The following is a 21,239-nucleotide window of genomic DNA, read 5'->3' on the forward strand; positions in this document are numbered from 1 at the left end:
AGCCTGCTCCGCCATTTAATAAGATTATGACTGATCTAACACTCACTAAGTCCACTTTCCTGCCTGTAAAGTCTCAGGCAAGCGACCACTCGGAAGCAATATCTGTAGAAAGGTTTGGTTTTATTCTGATTATACTCTCCCCCTACTCCCCAAAGAACCTCCCATCCCCAACCCACACCCGGGCCGGGGTATTTATATCCCAGCAGTCCCCCCGTATCTAGTTAGATCATATTCAGGTGAGGCCACAGGGACTCTGATGTGTCTGGATCACTGGGCCTCCTGAAGGTTTATAACTCTGCCTTATCTCTGTAACCCTTAAATCCCCTACTGATTAAAACCTTATTGATCTTAGCCTTGAAAATGTTCAAGGACTTGCCCGCCGCAGCTTCCTGGGGTAAAGAATTCTTCAAATCCATCTTAAATGAACACGCCCTTATTCTGTGACTATGCCTTCTGGTCCTACACTCCCATGAGTGGAAATACTCTCCCAATGTTTACCCTATCTAAACCCCGAAGAATTAAATTCCTGTTATAACCCCAATGGAGGTCCTGGGATCAGGACTATATGATTTCCCACGACCTCTCCGGAATATGAACTACACCTTGAAGGCAAGCAGGCCTTCCCCTTTAAGGGGGCGGGGTTTCCCCTTTACAAGCAGAGCCTCCGCTGTATAAAACTCCCGGCCGAGCTGCAGGTTTGGGAAGGAGATGAGTATTGAAATTGTATCGAAATAAACTTTGTTCTGTAATTTCTGCTTTTGTTTATGCGTTCTGCCTACTGCGGATTCAACAATTCCATTTGCCAATTTCATGCCCGCTCACTTAACCTGTCAGTATCTCTCTATAAGCTATTTATATCTGCCATACAACCTGTCCTCCTTTCCATTGTTCTATCATCTGCAAATTTGGCTACATTACACTCTGTTCTTTCCTCCAAATCATTTATATTGTGAAGAGTTGCAGTTTTAGCACTGATCCCAGTGGCACTCCACCAGTTACTGCCCTCCAACCTGAGAAAGACCCTTATTGTTGCTCATTGTTTCCTGTTAGTTAACCAATCCTCTATCCATCCCAGAATATTACCTCCAACACCATAAGCTCCGACAACAAAAACAGAAAATACTGGACAATCGCAGCAGGTCTGACAGCATCTATGGAGAGAGAAGGGAGCTAACGTTTTGAGACTGGATGACTCTTTGTCAATACTGGAGAGAACTGGAAATAGGGTCAGATTTATACTGTTGTGGGGAGGGTGTGGAGTGTGGGGCTGGATAGAGGGCCAGCAATAGGTGGAGATTGACAAGAGACAGAAAGATAAAACAAATAGAAATGGGGGTCATTAAGGCTAAGAAAGGTGCTGATAGTGGCACATAAAGAGATTAGAATGTGCTAATGGCAGAACAAAGGTGAGCGGTGTGTCAAAGAGCAACCAGGAACTGGGAACAGATGGCCCAAGTGGAGTGGGGGGAGGGGGGGACAATAGTGAGAGAAAAACAGATCAATGGAATAAATGAAAAGAAATTGACAGAAATAAAATACAGTGAACGTGGAAACATAGTGTTCACATTCCGAAGTTGTTGAACTCAATATTAAGTCCGGAAGGCTGTAACATGCCTAATCGGAAGATGAGGTGCTGTTCCTCCAGTTTGCATTGGGCTTCACTGGAATATTGCAGCCAAGAACGGACATGTGAATGTGGTAGCAGGATGGTGAATTGAAATGGCAAGCAACAGGAAGGTCTGGGTCCTGCCTGCGGACAGACCAAACATGTTCTGAAAAGTCGCCCAGTTTGTGTTAGCCTCTCCAGTATAGAGTAGGCCACATTGGGAGCAGCAAATGCAATAGATCAGATTGAAGGAGGTGTACGTGAAGCACTATCTCACTTGAAAAGTGTGTTTAGGCCCTGGGATGGTGAGCAAGAAGGAGATATTATACCTTCTGCGATTGCATGGGAAGGTGCCCTGGGAAGAGGGTGAGATGTTGGGGAAGATCGAGGAGTGGACCAGGGTATCCCAGAGGGAATGGTCCCTGCAAAACAGGGGGAGTAAGGGGAAGATGCATTCTGGGAGGAAGGGGAATGCATGAGAGCAGAGTTATGGGAGATAGGCCAGACACGGTTAAGCACCCTGTCAACTACAGTGGGTGGGAAATCCCGATTAAGGAAGAATGAAGACATGTCAGCAGTGCTGTTTTGGAAAGTGGCATCATCAGAACAGAAGCAACGGAGGTGAAGGAACTGGGAGAATGTGATGTAGTCCTTACAGGATGTGGGATGTGAAGAGCTGTTAGTCGAGGTAGCTGTGGGAGTCAGTGGGTTTGTAATGGATACTAGTGGACAGTCTATCGCCATAAATTGAAATAGACAGTCAAGGAAGGGAAGCAAAGTGTCGGAGATGGACAATGTGAAGGGAATAGAGGGGTAGAAATTTGAAGCGAAATTAATAAATATTTCCAAGTCCAGGCAGAAACATGAAGCAGCGCCGAAACAGTCATCGATGCACCGATAAAAGAGTTGTGGGATGGGGCCGGAGTACGACTAAGCTCCTATCTTGCTGAGCTAGTACATGAGCTCCTATCTTGCTTAGTGGCGTTTTATTTTATTTTACATATTTAAAGTACCCAATTCTTTTTTTTCCAATTAAGGGACAATTTAGTATGGCCAATTCACCTACCATGCACATCTTTGGGTTGTGGGTATGAGACCCACGCAAGCATAGGGAAAATGTGCAAACACCACACAGGCAGATCCCGGGGCCGGAATTGAACCCTGTTAACCACTATGCCACTGTTCCCCTTTTAGTAGCCTTTTCTGTGATATCTTAGCAAATGTCTTTTGAAAATCCAAATATACATTTACTGGTTCTCCTCGATTTACTCTGGCTGATACCTCCTCTCTAGTAAATTTGTCAGACATGACTTCCTCTTCATGAAACCGTGCTGTCTCTGCTTGACTAGATTATGAATTTCCAAATGCACTGCTATCTTCTCCTTAATAATTGATTCTAATATTTTTCCAATAACTGAAATTAGACTTAGTTTCCTGCATTTTGGCTCCTTGCCTCATATTGGCAGTTTTCCAATCCTGATCCCAAGTTGGCTCTATGACATATTGCTCCAAGGAACCATCGCAAATGCGTTCTATGAATTCATTCTCTTAGCTCTCATTTCCAACTTGATTTTGCCAATTTATATGAAAATTAAAGACGCCCGTGATTAATGCAGTACTCGTTTTACATGCATTTATTATTTGATTAGAAGCTCTTTCCTAGTGTGACTACTTTTTCAGGGGACTATTCAATATTTCTACCACTCTCTTCCTTTTTTTGGTATTTGTCAGTTCTACCCAAATCAACTCCGCATCCTCTGAGCTTAGCTATTACAGTGCTTTTTCTTCCTGCCTGTTCTTCCTAAAAGTCAAATAACCTAGAATTTATTTCCCAACTTTGATCTCCTTGTAGCCATGTCTTCCAATTGGCTATTGGATCATATCCATTTAACTTGATTTATGCTGACCGTTCATTTATCTTGTTTTTTTATTCTCCGTACATTAAGAAACAGAATTCTCAATTTTGTGTTTTCTACCACTTATCCTTACACTCAGCCCGTCTCTTTGGTGCAACAGAGCCTATGTTTGCTTTTCCCCCTTAATTCCTCTTTTCATAGAATTTACAGTGCAGGAGGCCATTTGGTCCATCGAGTCTGCACTGGCCCTTGGAAAGAGCACCCCACTTAAGACCACACCTCCACCCTATCCCCGTAACCCGACCTAACCTTTTCGACACTAAGGGGCAATTTAGCTTGGTCAATCCACCTAATCTGCACATCTTTGGACTGTGGGAGGAAACCGGAGCATCCGGAGAAACCCACGCAACACGGGAAGAAAGTGCAAACTCCAGACAGACAGTCACCCGAGGCCTGAATTGAACCATGTCCCTGGAGCTCAGGACAGCAGTGCTAACCACTGTGCCACCACTTTTGCTTTCACTTGTTTTGCCTTTTGATTCTGACCCAGTTTCCATTTCCTCTAACTCACTGCTCAGGTACCCATTCCCCCTGCCATACTAGTTTAAAGCTTCCCCAACAGCACTAACTATTGGGCGGCATGGTGGCTAGCACTGTTGTCTCACAGCACCAGGGACCTGGGTCCAATTCCAGCCTTGGGTGACTGTCAGTCTGGAGTTTGTACTTTCACCCCGTGTCTGTGTGGGTTTCCTCTGGGTGCTCCGGTTTCCTCCCACAGCCTAAAGATGCGCAGGTTTGATGGATTGACCATGATAAAACTGACCCTTAGTGTCCAGGGATGTACAAGTTAGGTGGGGTTATGGGGATAGGGTGGGAGAGTGGGCCAAGGTAGGGAGCTCTTTCAGAGGGTCAGTGCAGATTCGATGGACTGAATGGCTTCCTTCTGCACTGCAGAGGTTTTATGATTCTAACCAATTTATCTAGCTATCCTGCTGCCTTCAGTGATCAATGGACATGCACCCCAAGGTCCCTCTGTAATTCCTAGCGCCCTAATATTTTTTTGTATTCCCTTGCCTTGTTTGTCCTCCCAAAATGAATCACCTCAACTGTTCAGAGTTAAATTCCATTTCATAATAATCTTCATAATAATCTTTATTGTCACAAATAGGCTTACCGTGACACTGCAATGAAGTTACTGTGAAAAGCCCCTAGTCGCCACATTCCGGTGCCTGTTCGAGTACACAGAGGGAGAATTCAGAATGTCCAATTCACCTAACAGCATGTCTTTCGGGACTTGTGGGAGGAAACCCACGCAGGCACAGGGAGAACGTGCAGACAGTGACCCAAGCCGAGAATCGAACCTGGAACCCTGGCACTGTGAAGCCATAATGCTAATGACTATGCTACTGTGTGGCCCACTGTCACTGTTCTGCCCACCTGACCAGCCCGTCTATATCTCCCTGTAATCTGAGGCTTTCCTTATTTACTACACCACCCTCTTTCCTTTTATCTGCAAATTTATTGATCATACCTCCCATTGCTCCCCCCACCCCAGGTTACCTTCTCAAATGTGTCCCTCGCCTGAAGTGCGGTGATCCTCAGGTTAAATCGCCACCAGTCAACTCTCGCTCTCAAAGGGCAGAGCAGCCTATGGTCCTCTGCAACTATTGTGACTTTCATACCCCCGCGCCCCCCTCCCCACATTCACGTCTTGACCAGTGGTGGACTGGGTCTAAAAATATTGGTTGCCAGGAGACAAAGGGGGCCCACCCACAACTACAATGCTATCATTTAATTTTCATAACGAATAAATAAAATTTTCAAAAAATACATATGGAAAAAAGGGTACAATTAAAATTTTTGTGGAAAAAATGTGTATTTCTTAGTAATTACAGTGTACATGTACTGTACATATTACTGGCAGTAGATACCAAGTGTAAATACAGAATGTTATAATTGAATTTTTAAATTTTTTTTTAAGTAATTGGTTGATATTTTTAAATAGTTTACTGCACAATTTACACATTAACAGATAGTTCAAAAGCACAATAGAGCATTGCATGCATTCCACTATATTAAGAGCAATTGTTTGTGTTCGCTAGATGATTGTGCGAATCTGCCAATAATTGCTTCTGCATCCAATTCATCTAACAATTCCTTTTCAATGGATAGCAACATGTATGATTCCAAATTCTCCTCAGACAGCGAATTTCTTAACCTTGTCTTTATGATCTTTAGCTTTGAAAATGTCCTCTCACATTGGACTTGAGTAACTGATAGTGTGCAGATGGCTTTATAAAGTTCATAAAGGTTATCATATGCCTTGTCATGAAGTCTGTTGGATGCCAGAATTTTTAGTACACACGATGGGCAAGTGCTGCAAATTTTACAATTGTTGCAACTGGAATCCATATTCTCACCATCATTAAGCAATAGCTTTATAACATCAAAGTTTGAAGCAAAAGAAAACAATTCTAATATTACTTGATCTTTGCTGATTTGTGGAAACAGCTTAATAATACCTTCCAATGCTTCATCTTCAAGGCCCTTCTCTGCAATAGTTTTAAACTTTGCTGGGTCCAAGCAGGACAAATCTTTATACAACTGTTTGTGTTGTACAAAGCGTGATTCTAGTGACTGGACAATGCAATCCATTATTAGGTTAAACACATTTACTCGAAAATCAGCGAGAGAATCTGAGGAATTTCTTTCATCATCAATAAACTAATCTGCCATTCTTTTCTTCTTCCTCTGCCTCTTAACTGGCAATGCTGTTTCCAACGCATCAATTTCCAATGTTTGATTTTCATCCATATTCATCTGTGAAATCCTGTCATTACATTTATTTACAAATTCCAAAGCCTTGCTGTGAACGTTATCAAATGTTCTTGTCTGTTCCTTCAACTTTGTTGTAGCTGAATCTACCAAACTCCATGCAGTAAACATATCTAAACCGCTTGTCTGTAGATAACTTGATAACGGGGTTGTAGTTTCAAATATATACAAGTAAGTAAATGCTGTCAATATGGTTTCAAACTTTAGAAGACTTTGAAGTAAAACATTTGCTTCATGTTTTGTTTTTGCATCAAACTTTTCTGAATCTTGTATCATTGATAAGCAGGTCAATAGATTTACAAAAGTACTGGCAGCGGCATCATCAAAATGTCCAAATATAGTTGTTGCTGCATTGGATTTTCCTGACCATCTGGTCTCACCAATTAGCTTTAATCGTTTCATTTTTTCTTATCCTAGATGTTTTCCAACAACTTCTATCCATACAGCCATTCTCTTGTATGATGCTTTCACAAAAGTTGCTATATTCTGGAGCAAATTGAAAAAAAGAAACTGCAGGCACACAACATTTTGTTGTTTCAGTTATCACCAAATTCAAGACATGGGCATAGCACCATATATGAACATGTTGATCAGCCACATCAGCAATTTTACTTTGTAAACCATTATACTGGCCATGGTAGCTTGCAGCGCCATCTGTGCTATCAGATAAACATTTTTGGGGGTCAATTTTAAGATGCTGTAATGTTTCAATCCATAGATCAAAAAGTCCCTGTCCTGTACCATCATTACTTGGCACAACTGAAAGTAGTCACTCACAGATAATACCTTTAAGCACATACCGAATAATAATGCTAAACTGATCGATGGATGAATTATCTTGTGTTGAATCAATCTGAATAGAATAATATTTTGCTTGAGAAACTTCATGACTAATTCTTTCTTGTATCATATTCTTCATAATTTTGATTAACATGTTTATAGTTGTTTTACTCAGGTATGTAACAAGTCCACCACGGCCTTTACTTTGAGCCTTTCTTTGTTGCTCTAATCGTTTGATTCTTTGTTTAGACTTGTTTTGCACTGCAGAAACGTGAGCTGCCATAATGGGGTCATATTTTGCCATCAACTGCACTGTAGCTAAAAAATTGCCATGATTCAGAACCTCATTATCTAGAGTGTAGGCCGATTCATTTCTGTGACCTCGAAAAGGAAGTGTTTGCTTGCCTAACATCTTTATGATGTCTATAATCCTCATGACAATACTTCTCTGCTTCAATACTTCTTCTTTCCTTTTAATTAGTGATGCTGCAAAAAATATATTTAAGGTGCCATCATTAACCACACTGATATATTGCTGAGCATTTCTGACATGTGTTGTTATCGATTCATGTAAAGTCAAGCTCTGGCTAATACGCCTATAGTCACTAAAGCCACGTCCAAAGGGTGATGGATTACAAGTGTTGGGAAACTCAAAGGCTAAGCAGTATGAACAATATAAGCATCTATTTTCTTTGTTATATGTTAGCCATTTTCTTGGGACTGGGTCATTCATAATTTTCCTCTCATACAAACGAGCATCAAATGGCAGATCATCAAGTGGCTGAAGTGGATGTTCAGCAAAAAACTGTTTTAGCTTTGCTCGTGATGGATATTGGAAGATTCCAGTAATTGATCTTTCATTTTCTTGCGTAGGTTCATTTACAGGATGTGCTTCAGAAACCAAGTCATTTATGCTTGAAGGAATATCTGATTCCCTGTCACTAGTTGAAGTTATGTGTTCAGATGTTGCAACTACAGGCAGTACAGATACCGGAACAAGGAAGCCAGAAGAAATATTGGGCCTGGGTTGATTAGTAATGGATACACTTGTATTTGTCTCTACATTCAAAGCAGCTCTTCTCTGTTCTTGCAGCTTGCATGTCATTGCATCATCACCATGAGCATTGTTTCTTGCTTCTTGATTATTTGTTGCAGAACTGGATATTGATGTGGATTGTGCTTGTGGTATTATAAACTCTGTAATAGGCCTGCATCGCTTGGCTGATTCCTTCCTTTCTGTTTCTTTTTGTTCTTTGCGTTTTAGTGACCCAGATTTATGCTTTTTCTTTTCCATGCTGGTAGGGGTAATATTCCTGAAATAAAAACTTAATTAAAAATAGTCCACATTGGGAAAAATGAATATTGATGATTGCAAGAATAACTTGAAGGAACGTTAGATAAACCCCTACTTGATAAAAAATATAAAATAGCTTACTTACACTTCAATAGGCTATGTTCATTAGTCAATACTACTGTGGCCTATGCAGCTTCAGAAGAGGAGACAATCCACTGTCCAGTGTTCACACCAGCAAGCAACTGAGACAACTGTTGAAACTTAGAAGTTTGGTCCGACTATAGTAAGACATTAAGAATGGTCCCACGACCAAAGTTAACATGTCCAGTCTGATACCAGTGTAGTGTTACAAGTCGCAACCCTTTGAGTTTACCGATCATGGCTTATCACTTCAATATCTTTGACCTCATGATTCACGGTCAAAGGTACCGCTTCCCCTTTTCGGTGACCTCACGACCCTATGCACTGCTTGATATCCTTTCAAGTTGCCAACCATCTCAAATCACGAACTGTAACTTTATCTTTAAATTCACACACTCTTGCTGAAAACGTGGATTTCCAACTATGTCCGACCTGGGTGAACCAGCCCCCCCCCCCCCCCCAACTCCTTTTCACATCCGTTTAACACTGCTTTGTTCCTTCATACACTGAGTGATTATTTGTTTGTTTCTTTATTGCATTTTTATTTGGTATTGCTCTTTTTAAAAACAATTATATTTTATTAAGTTAGAATACAAATCTCAGGAAAGAAGTTGGAGATTTATTTATCTAATTAATTATAATTTTTAAGGGCCCTTCAGAGATTCATGGGCCCCTTCTTGGCTCTCCGGACCCCGGACCAATGTACCGGCTGAGCCAAGACGTCCTTGATGTCCTTTGAAGTTGCCGACCATCTCAAATCACGAATTGTAACTTTATCTTTAAATTCACACACTCTTGCTGAAAACATGGAATTTCCTTAATTATGCCCGACCAGGGGCCCCCTATTCCACATCCTTCCACTACCTCCCTGCTTCGTTCCTTTTCATGCACTGCTTATTTGTGTCCTGTTCTCTTTTTTTTCTCATTCCTTTTTATTACTAAAACAGTTGTCTGTGTTTGTTTCTTTATTGCATTTTTATTTGATCAGGGGCCGACTTGCCATCGGGCAAGCTGACACCTTGGCCAGTCCGCCACTGGTTCTTGACCATTAATGAACACTCCAAACAGCAAGGGTCCCAGCACTGATATTTTTGCTAAAACCACTGGTCACAGGCTTCCTGTCACAAAATCCAAACCCCCTCTGCCTCTTGCCACTAATAGTTCAGACTTTTCTGCGTTTGATGTTTCGTTCAAACCTTAACAACGAAAAAAAAGCGGGCAAAAATCATCGGGCAAACAGCCAACCACTGCACCCACTTTACTTTCAAAACATTTATCCATAAGGAACAAATCTGGCTAAGATAACACGGATGGGAGGGAGCCTTATTTTTTTTATTATGTAAAACCAGCCCCTCAGATGAACGGCCCGCATGGCGAGCCTGTATCTCTGGATGGCCTTTTACTTTCTGACTCGCTGCTCGGTGACAGGTCCTGAAGATCGCCGGGGAGGGGAGCCACTTGGCAGCGAGGCCAAACAGCTGCCCGATGCCGTGGAAGCTTCTCGTCGCTTCTCGGAACTTCCCCGGACGTCAGGGCGTCCGCGGTCGCCATGGCGACTGAGGCGGAGCGGCGGCCCGGGCGGCCGCTGCTGCGACTGTCTGGAGAATGCGGGTGAGAGCGCGCGTGCGCACGGGCGGGAGGCGAGGGCATGGTGACAGTTTCTGGAACTTTCCACCACAACCACGCCGGGCTGGGTGTTTAAAGTGAAGGGGAGAAGCGGCGGAGCCAGCAGTCAGCGGCTGGACAGGGGCGGGAAAAGGCTCGGACTAAGAAAGGAAGGAAGATAGATAGTGAAGTCGTGTCTGCCGGCTTGAGATTGAAATAAAGATGTCTGTGGTCGGCTTTGATATCGGATCGCAGACCTGCTACATCGCCATCGCCAGAGCGGGAGGCATCGAGACCATCGCCAATGAGTTCAGTGACAGATGTACCCCGTAAGTCACTTCACTGAAGGCTTTAAACAACCGCAGTTCTCATCATTTCTGTTACCCTGAAAGTGTTGCTGGAATATCTCCCCCTCTGTGGACGGATTCACGTGTTGAGTGCAATATTTGCGCACAAAGTGCCTCCCCATAATCATTTCTTTTTGTTCCTGTCACATTTTTGTTTAAATTTAGCCAGCGGAGTTGTTAAGGTTTTCTCTCTCAGCCACACAAGACTTCGTGCATTTCCTATTTCATTTTTCCATTTTATCAACACTTCCGAGTTCAGCGAAAACCAGATGCTGAAGCGCAAAATGATGCTGTCAGGGAGGGGAAAGGTTTCATCCTTCACGTTTGTTCTTATAATTGTGCTTATAATTCGAAAAAGATAAGATTGGGAATCTCACTGTGATTTTTCTTAATTAAATTGAAGTTCTGCTTGAAATGTGGATTGGATGAAGAATGTGGGAAATGCTGGAAATTTCTCGAAGGGAGGAAATGGGACCTCTGCAGGAAGAAATGTCATTGCCACATTTTTTTTGTGAGTTGGGTTCTGATCAACTTTGAAGTCTGAAAATAATTGAGGATAACACTTTAACTGTTGTAGTGTTGTTACTGGTGGGTTGACACAACAACCAGCTAATAGCTTATTTTGCTTTTTATTAAATTACAATGTACAATTAACACTATTGATGGTCATAAACTATGGGCGTTTTATTCATTTGGATAGTGGGGTCATTTCAGACCTAAGGTGCTGGTTGTCATTACTCTTAGAGTCTCCCCAGACCCCGGTTGTCCGTACCCTTAGAGCCTCCCCAGACCCAGGTAAGTGTCCCATGGCTAACCACTCAGGGCTATACAGAGATAAACTAGTGACTTTTCAGTAGTATTGGTGAAGAGAAAGAACATAAGAACTAGGAGTAGGGTGAGGCAAATCAGCCGCTCGAGCCTGCTCCACCATTCAATACGATTATGGTTGAGAGACCACAAGGGCTGAATTTTCCATTCTGAAGACTAAGGCCGCATCCACCCGGTGACTGAAGAATCCTGCCCGAGGTCAATGGATATCTCCATTGTCTGGTTCTCACCTGTGGGGTGCTTGCGGCGGGCAGGACAAAAGAATCCAGCCCTAAGGGTGCAATTCTCTGGAAAGATTTCTCAGTGTGGTAGCGAGTGGGCACAGCCGCAAGATTCCCGGCGCTTGGCTCAATGAGGCTGGCAACGATATTCAATGTTAATTGGTCCACTCAATGATACCCCATGGGCTTCAAATGAATGCTCACCAGCCGATTCGCTGCGTCCCAGCCCGCTAACTAGGCCAAGCAACACTTAAACAGCACTTGGCGCTGCTTACTGCACTCAGATCGCAACCATGGTGCCGAAAAGACTGGCCCCAATGTTTTGAAGACGTGGATCTGGGTAGGCTCCTAGATGCGGTCGAGGCCAGGAGGGATGATTCCCCTCCCCCCGGGCCCCAGAGTGTGAGCCACAGGGCAGCCGGTGCTGCCTTGGATGAACTGGCAGTGGCTTGGGAAGCATGGCGAGAAGATTAGCCTCCAGTGCCCTAAGAAAGGCAACAACATACACTGGGCATCATGGGTGAGTTGCCACCAACCCCCCCCCCCCCCCCCCCCCCCCCCCGCTTCCCAAACCTTAAAAGCCACCTTAGCCATACAAAGCAAGCTTTCTATGGAATCTGTTTCCTGTTTCTCAATGCAGCATCACATTCATTTGATTTCCTGCACCCGACCTGCCAGTGACAAGACGAAGGCTATCCCACCTTGCCAAATCTGTTTTACACCTCCCCACCAAGCTAGTAAAATTGTGCAGCGCGATGGCCAAAGGCTCAATCGCTAATGCAAATAACAGAGGGGGTCTTAGGACCCCCCTGCCTGGTCCCCGATGCAGAGCAACATACCCCAAACTCATTTTGTCTGTGCGGAGACTCGTCCTTGATTCCTTGTAATAGCCGTACCCACTCCATGATACTCGGCTCAATCCCAAACCCATCAAGAACCGCAATCCATTATCCTCGAATAAACCTTGTGAATCGAAGAGAACATCGAGTGCTCCCTCTCCCTCAGGTGCAAGAACCTCCATGGGTCCACCCCTCCCATCTCCCTCATAAGCCCAGTCAGCACCTTTGCACCCCCCCCCCCCCCCCCCCCCCCCCCCCCACCCGCACCCGCTGGGCAAGCGAGCGTGGCTGTGACCTATCCAACCTTGGCCCTTGCACCAAGTTCCAGTCCTCTCCCACTATTAGCTCATACGAATCCAAGTCCAGAATGGCCCCAAACACTTTCCTCACAAACCCTGCATCAACACAGATGGGGCCATACACACTAGGCAACACCACTGGCCTCCACTCCAACACCCCTGTTACTATCACATATCTACCCCCTGGTCCGCCACCACCTTCTCCATCTGAAACCTCCCTCTCTTACTGACCAATCCCGCTATCCCCTGTGCCCTGCTGTTGTACCCCGAGTGAAATACTTGGCTTACCCAGGCATTCCTGAGCCTCACCAGAGCTTGGAGCTATTGGACAGTTATGTTGTACAGAAAAAACGCTGCACATACTGAACCTCTAACCTCAAAGGAGTTTTGCAACCTCCAAAGGAGTTTTACAACCAAGTATCTACCTGTTGCACAGCCTCCAATTTGTTCTGTCAATTTCATGTATTTGCAGTTATTACCAAGGAAATGAAACGGGAAGTTTCCATTCTGCATTTGATAATTGACAATATAAAAAAGGTGCAAATCAATTAAGTGCTCTGATTAAATATGTATATGACACCCATATCCATAATATTGGTTGAAATCCAATTTTTTCTTCGTTTGACGTGTGTTTCTATGTGGTGCAGTTCCCATAATTTCAGCAGAAATAGAGATCAAGCAGTCTGCACTCTTAACTGCGGAGATGCTTTGCTGACTTGGTCTTTTCGAGTCCAAAAGGGCTCTACCCATAGTGCTCCATGCGTACCCTTACAGGGGCTGGTGCTTGCTCGGCCTTTTTGCAACTCCCGACTGCTGCCCTGCTCATTTCTCGCCATCAGGAGCTGAGGAAGCTTGTCAGGTACTAACTAGTGAGGGCAATAGATAAGCTTGAGGTGCTTAAATGGAGTGCCTAGTTCCATGTCCTTCTTTGGTAGTAATTATCCTCCCTCTGAAGATAGTGGCATATCCTCCTGTAACTGGACTGAGGAGCAATTGGTACAGATCAACAATGCGGTGTACAGTCATGGAAAAATAATCTCATTGGAGCCAGCATGCCGACTGCCCTAACACGCACACAGAATGTGGATGACCTTAGTCGCATCTTTTTTTTTGAGGACTCATTTGATAACCATACTTAACGATCCACAGAGATGGCCACTCAGTGACCATATTCTTGCAGTTGGCTATTGTCACCAATCCAATTGAAGTTGGACTTCTCAATCCACTTCACATGGATCGTCAGCCAGTATCTTGCAACCCTATGGGAACTACCAAAGAGAATCCTGTCCTCATCACTTTGACTGTAATCCAGGGGCCTGGAATAACGATCCAGAGATGAGTTGAAATCTCACCACAGCAGCTAGGGAATTTCAATTCTGTTCATTAGAACTGGTGTATCTTATTATATATGTATCAGAATGCCCACTTTAAACATGGCAGCCTAATTGTATTACTTCTGATTTGAGTGGCTCCAAGGCATATTAATGGGGATGCAATTTTAATGTCAACATTTTAAAGGCCAATTCAAAAATTGGAGAGGAAATTTCATGATGGGCCCAATGATGGAAATAAGTTGTGATAATTGAGACTTGGCAGGACTAGGTGGTAGATGTTATGTTCCCTGATATAAGATGAGGAAGGGTGGCACAATAGATTTTTAAAAATATAAATTTAATATAATTTTTCTTTTTCAATTAAGGGGCAATTTAGCGTGGCCGATCCACCTACCCTGCACATCTTTTTGGGTTGTGGGTGTGAGACCCACGCAGACACTGGGAGAATGTGCACACTCCACATGGACAGTGAGTGGGGTCGGGATCAAACTCAGTGCCATAAGGCAACAGTGCTAACCACTTCGCCACCATGCCGCCCTGACACAGAGCTGGAGAGAGAGAGAATGTCCTTTGAGTCAAGGATAGAATCTATTTTTATTAAAGAAATGGCTAATAACTATAGGGTTCTGTGAAACACAGCACCTTGTCCGTAGCTGTCACTATTCTTGGACTGCTATCAACACACTGAGACATTTCAATGGAGACTGCACTTTTTGCTGCCTATGCTACATAAGTTGTTGACATGCAGTCAATATCAGACAAGATGTCTCTTTGTTGACGATGACCACAAAATGAAACTTGCAATGATACAGGGTTTAAAAACTTCCCAGGGAGTATTTGCAATATATCATTTCCATGGCAAATATGTTTCAAGCTGTTGTCATTTCCCCCCCATCACCCTTGACCTCTCTCCTTGTGACCTTTTTCATTTTTACCCTCCACTAACCCAAATGAGATTGAGTGGGAAATGTGGCTGGTTTCTTGCTGTTCCCTGAAGCAGTGGTGCCATCCCCAATAGGTTGCCTAATGAATGTTTAGAATTGAAATGATGTATAGGGGTGTCTCGGCTCCTTTTTCTATTATTTCTTCTCGGCACACTTATTTTTGCTTTTGATATACAGAAATATGAAATCGTAATGAACTTTTCCACTTTACTAGGGCAGTTGTATCCTTTGGGTTGAAGAACAGGACTGTTGGAGTTGCAGCTAAAAATCAGGTAACTTTTTTTTCTATTCTCAGTATCAGTAAGATTTCCATGAAGTTTCTGTGTATGGAATTTCCTTGTTAGTCTTGAGTTAATAAGCATAGACGGTGTCTAATTGGGTACCATTTAGTCACCAAGTAATTTGTTTCCCAGAGTAGCTTGTAATACAGGCTGGAGAAGAAAGGGAGAATGAAGAGACTGATGGCATCTGCAAATATACCAACGACAGCCCATGTCTTACCAGAATAAATGGTATAGAGGTTTGGTCAGATACCTCAAATTAATTACTCTGCAATAGAGTCCTTGCAGCTTTTGGGAGCTGAGACTGCTGTCTGGTGTAACAGCTTTATTTTGTGTAATGGAATACATTTTCGAAAATGTATTTAACATTTCTATTTCCTCACATGGTGTAACCTTGAAGTCATCCAGTTTTTTTTCTCTCAAAAGATGAGACATATGGGCTGGAATTCTCCGGTTGGGAAATTATTGTTCATCCCACCAGAGATGAATAGCCTCTGATTTGTGCTTGTGCTGGGAACACTAATCAGAGATGATTCACCATCCCTTGCCATGCAAACTTGTGCACGGCTCATGAATCCTGCTGTCGGGCCGCTATTTTGAGCGGATGGTCTGATAGCGAGACCCGGAGGCTCCCTCCCTCTATGCAATTCTGGTCAGCACTCCCCATAAGAGAGATCCCTACCTTTAAGCTACAGAACAGTTCGGACAGCAACAGTTTTAAAAGAAAAATCACCATTTTAAAAATTTATCGTGCGATACACCTGCTGCCTCAGGCAGACAAAGCACCTAGAAAGTTCCTAGAAAGGGAAAACCACATCAGCTGGGTTTAAACCCCCTCAGATCTTTGATCTGCAAGGCTTTAATTCCTATCCATGTGGAATTGGTTTTACTAGACTGTGATTGACAGCTGGCTGCATGGTTTATTTAATCTAATTTCCCTTCACGCTTGAGTGAATTTGAGGTAGCCAGCTTTGAAAAGAACCACAATGTTTAAAAACATCTAGCTATGATTGACAATTCTTGGACCACATCAAAGGCAGTTATGTGCTTTCTGCAGAGAAAAAGAAGTGAGCACTTAAAATGCAGGATTTGGTGAGGGGTGGGGGTAGCTCTGAGAGGAGAGGAGGAAAGGCGGCTCTCAGAGAATGGTTGCCCAACTATAAAGGATCTTCCAGGAGCACCAGTCCTATTTAGCAATGAGGCAGGAGCAGTGCCTGCAAAACAGGGGTAGGCAGAATGTGGGTTGAGGCCACAATCCGATCAGCCATGGTCCTATTGAATGGCGAAGCCGGCTTGAGGTGGCCTACTCTTAATTTGTACGTCCGTAAGTTTGTAAATTGTCATAATAATGGGCAAATGAACATCCAAAATGCCCAGGGAGCGCAATAGCTGTTTCCACTGTGACTGTTTTCATTATGTATGAACTACCCAAAGTGGAGAGGCAGGGTCCTCAAACCTCAAACTGGTACATTACAAAGAGGATCCAGATGATGATTCTGAATCCGAACAAATTGTGGTGGTCACTACAGAGCATTTTTTTGGTCCTGTGATAAATGATCGTTCCAGACTGTGCAGCACTTGATGGTGCTTCTGTGTTAATTAGCTGCTGATTCAACTATCTTCTCAACAAACTGCAAACCAAGTATCTTTTAAGTTTTTTTAAAGTTTAATTTCTCTTTCTGGGTTGTTGCTTTGTGTTCAACAGTATGTGGAACTGAAGTGAAAATTGATGCAGTGTTCAAGAATTTATTTAGAAAACAGAATATACAGTGCTGAAGGAGGCCATTCGGCCCATCGAGTCTGCACCAACCCACTTAAGCCCTCATTTCCACCCTATCCCCGTAACCCAATAACCCCATCTAACCTTTTTGGTCATCAAGGGCAATTTATCATGGCCAATCCATCTAACCTGCACGTCTTTGGACTGTGGGAAGAAACCGGAGCACCTGGAGGAAACCCACGCAGACACTGGGAGAACGTGCAGACTCTGCACAGACAGTGACCCTAGTGGGGAATCGAACCTGCGACCCTGGTGCTGTGAAGCCACAGTGCTATCAACTTGTGCTACCGTGCTGCCCGTTTGCTATAGGTTTACTGATGACAGCATGAGTGGTACTTGTGGGACTTCTGGTTGCGGCTATGCAGAGCTAAGTCGCACGTTCGGCAGCTCCTGCTTGGAACGGATTATTGGGCTCTTTTCAGGGCCCCTAACGGCATTTTTTCGACATTTCCCGGTGTGGGAAGGAGACTGCAACATTCCCCCACAGTGTATGGCTTAGACCAGGAACGGGGTGACTAAAAAAGTGGTGGTGAAGCCAAAGAAAGTGCGAGGGAAGAAAAGCAAGATGGCGGCGGGTGGAGACCAGGCAGCGTGGATGCAGTGGGCGCAGGAGCAGCAGGAGGTTATCCAGCGTTGCTTCAGGGAGCTCAAAGTGGACCTGCTGGAGCCGTTGAAGGCTTCTATTGATAAGCTGCTGGAGCCCCAGGCGGCCCAGAGGATGGCGATCCGCGAGGTCCGGCAAAAGATCTCAGATAACGAGGACGAGATCTTGGGCCTAGCGGTAAAGGTGGAGACGCACGAGGCGCTCCACAAGAAATGGCAGGAACAGTTCGAGGAGATGGAGAATCGGTCGAGACGGAAGAATTTGCGGATCCTGGGCCTCCCGGAGGAGCTGGAGTGGTCGGACGTGGGGGCCTATGTGGTCACCATGTTACACTCGCTGATGGGAGCGGGGTCCTTCCAGGGGCCCCTGGAGCTGGAAGGGGCCCAGAGAGTGCTGGCGAGGAGGCCCAAGGCTAACGAGCCGCCGCGGGTGGTGCTGGTGCGGTTTCATCGGTTCGCTGATCGGGAGTGCGTACTCAGGTGGGCGAAGAAAGAGAGGAGCAGCAGGTGGGAGAACGCGGAGGTTTGAATATATCAGGACTGGAGAGCGGAGGTGGCCAAGAAGAGGGCCGGGTACAACCGGGCGAAGGTGGTGCTGCACAGGAAGGGGGTGAAGTTTGGCATGCTGCAGCCGGCGCGTCTGTGGGTCACCTACAAGGACCGGCACCATGAGTCCCCAGAGGAGGCATGGAGGAGGTTGTTCAGGCCGAGAAGCTGGACACAAATTGAGGGTCGGGATGGGGGGGGGTCGTGCGTGGGGATGGTTGGGGATTGTTGTGGTTGTGTTACATTTTGAGGGGGGGTTCTTTGTTGTTGTTTATTTTTGGTTCGGTGTGGGTGATTAGGGTGGGTTCGGCAATGTTTTGGTCGGGTCTGGCGGGTGGGCTCTTGGAGGGGGGCAAGTAAACGGAGTGGGGGGTGGATGGCCGGTAGGGGGGATGGGGCCCCGCGGGGGAGGGTGAGGCCCGAGTCGGGGGTGAGGGGACAGGGCCTGTAAGAGGAGCTGCGCCAGAGGAGGCATGGCCGGGCAGGTGGAAAGTGCAGGCTTTTTCCCGTGCTGGAGGGGGCGGGGCGGGGAAGCGTGGGCTTTTTCCCACGCTTGGGATGGCAGGAGGAGGAGGAGAGCCTGCCGGTGGGTAATGGAGGGGGAGGGGAAGTCCCACAATGGGAGGAGTCGAAGGAGAGGCGGGAGCGGCCAGGGTCAGCAGGAGTCAGCTGACTTGCAGGAGTGCAATGGGGGGAGCAATGCAGCTAGGAGGGGTCCTAGCTGGGGGGGACGGGGGGATGGGGTGGGGGGGGAACCGGGTTGCTGCTGGTATGGTCAAGGGGGAGCTGGAACGAGTAGAGGGAGTCGGGACGGGGGTCTGCCACCGTGGGAAACGGGACTGGCGTGGGCGCGTGGCTGGCCGAGGAGGGGTTATGGCTAGTCGGTGGGGTGGGGGGCGGGCAGCCCCCTGATCCGGCTTATAACCTGGAACGTAAGGGGACTGAACAGGCCGGTTAAGCGGGCCCGGATGTTCACGCACCTAAAGGGGCTGAAGGCGGGTGTGGTCATGCTCCGCGAGACACACCTTAAGGTGGTGGACCAGGTAAGATTGATGCGGGTTTTATGCGGCGCATGTTGGGTCGGATCCCGGACTTGGAAGTGGGGGGCCTAATAATGGGGGGGAGTTTAACACGGTGTTGGATCCGGCACTGGATCGCTCCATGTCTAGGCCGGGTAGGAGGCCGGTGGCGGCTAAGTGCTGAGGGGGTTTATGGACCAGATGGGAGGGGTGGACCCTTGGAGATTTGCAAGGCCGGGGACTAGGGAATTTTCGTTCTTCTCGCACGTTCATAAGGCCTGTTCCCGGATCGACTTCTTTGTTATGAGCTGGGCGCTGATTGCGAGAGTAGAGGATACCGAGTACTGGGCGATAGCCATTTCGGATCACGCCCCACATTGGGTAGACTTGGAGCTGGGTGCGGAGAGGGACCAGCGCCCGTTGTGGCGCTTGGAGGTGGGGCTGTTGGTGGACGAGGAGGTGAGCGAGCGGGTCCGAGGAAGCATAGAAAGATACCTGGAGGCCAACGATAATGGGGAGGTGCGAGTGGGGATGATCTGGGAGGCGCTGAAGGCGGTGGTTAGGGGAGAGCTTATCTCCATTTGGGCCCAAAAAGGAGAGGAGAGATCAGAGGGAGAGGCTGGTGGGGGAGATGGTGAGGGTAGACAGGAGGTACGTGGAGGTGCCGGAGGAGGGATTGTTGAGGGAGAGGCGTAGCCTCCAGGCCGAATTCGACCTGTTGACCACCAGGAAGGCGGAGGCGCAGTGGAGGAAGGCCCAGGGGGCGATTTACGAATATGGGGAAAAGGCAAGCCGGATGCTGGCGCATCAGCTTCGGAAGCGGGACACAGCTAGGGAGATTGGGAGAGTTAAGGATAGGAGAGGGAGTGTGGTGCGGAGTGGGGTTGGCATCAATGGGGTCTTCAGGGACTTTTATGAGGAACTGTATCGGTCCGAGTCCCACTTGGTATCCCTCCAACGAGGTATACCACGAGCCCGATGGTGGCGGCTACCCTCAAAATTTGGGGGCAATGGAGGCGGCACAGGGGGGAGGTGGGGGCCTCGGTGTGGACCCCAATACGGGGGAACCACTGGTTTGTCCCGGGGAGAATAGATGGAGGGTTTTCGGGGGGGGCACAGGGCAGGGATAAGAAGGTTGGGGGACCTGTTTGCGGATGGGAAGTTCACGAGCCTGGGAGAGCTGGAGGAGAAGTACGGGCTCCCCCCCCGGGAAACACCTTTAGGTATCTACAGGTAAGGGCGTTTGCCAGGTGGCAAGTGGTGGAATTCCCGCTGCTGCCGCCACGCACGGGAGTGTGGGTTGGAGAGGGGAAGATTTCGGCAACATACCAGGTGATGCAGGAGGAGGATGAGGCCTCGGTGGAGGAGCTGAAAGATAAGTGGGAGGAGGAGTTGGGGGAGGAGATCGAGGAGGGGACGTGGGCAGATGCCCTAGGGAGGGTGAACTCTTCCTCTTCGTGCACGAGGCTCAGTCTCGTACCGTTTAAGGTGCTGCACAGGGCACACATGACCGGGACAAGGATGAGCCGGATTTTTGGGGGTGAGGACAGGTGTGTTAGGTGCTCAGGGAGTCCAGCAAACCACACCCATATATTCTGGGCATGCCCAGCGCTGGAAGAATTTTGGAAGGGCGTAGCGAGGATGGTGTCGAGGGTGGTAGGATCCAGGGTCAAACCGGGCTGGGGGCTCTCAATATTTGGGGTTGCAGAGGAGCCGGGAGTGCAGGAGGCGAAAGAGGCCGGTATTCTGGCCTTTGCGTCCCTGGTAGCCCGGCGGAGGATTCTTCTTCAGTGGAAGGATGCGAGGCCCCCAAGTGTGGAGGCCTGGATCAATGACGTGGCGGGGTTTCTTAAATTGGAACGGGTGAAATTTGCTTTGAGGGGGTCGGTGCAAGTGTTTTTCAGGCGGTGGCAACCGTTCCTAGACTTCCTGGCAGAACGGTTGACAATGGTCAGCAGCAGCAGCAACCTGGGGGGAGGGGGGTTGGGTCCTATTTTATTTTTGTTTTTCTATATTGGGGGATCTGAGGGGGTGTATATATTTGCTATGTTTGCTATGTGTTAATTTATTATTTATGTATA

The 21,239-nt window shown here is 46.5% G+C and overlaps 1 protein-coding gene across 6 annotated transcripts in view; it reads left to right on the forward strand.

Annotated features, from left to right (window-relative positions):
* Window positions 1-10,148: 10,148 nt before the first annotated feature.
* The window catches only part of LOC119977398 (heat shock protein 105 kDa-like), a 127,467-nt gene continuing 116,376 nt past the window's right edge, over window positions 10,149-21,239 (forward strand). For 3 of the 6 annotated variants that reach the window (XR_005463193.1, XM_038818246.1, XM_038818251.1), the window contains exons 1-2: window positions 10,149-10,446; window positions 15,144-15,201. Coding sequence is in view for 5 of the 6 variants with exons in the window: in XM_038818246.1 (XP_038674174.1) it covers window positions 10,340-10,446; window positions 15,144-15,201 (165 nt within the window). In the remaining variant the exon portion in view is untranslated. Of the gene's footprint in view, window positions 10,447-10,849; window positions 10,976-15,143; window positions 15,202-21,239 lie in introns of those variants that run through there. The other 3 variants (XM_038818249.1, XM_038818247.1, XM_038818248.1) reach the window with 3 other exon arrangements.

Source organism: Scyliorhinus canicula, chromosome 14 (assembly GCF_902713615.1).
Source record: "Scyliorhinus canicula chromosome 14, sScyCan1.1, whole genome shotgun sequence".
NCBI lineage: Eukaryota > Metazoa > Chordata > Chondrichthyes > Carcharhiniformes > Scyliorhinidae > Scyliorhinus > Scyliorhinus canicula.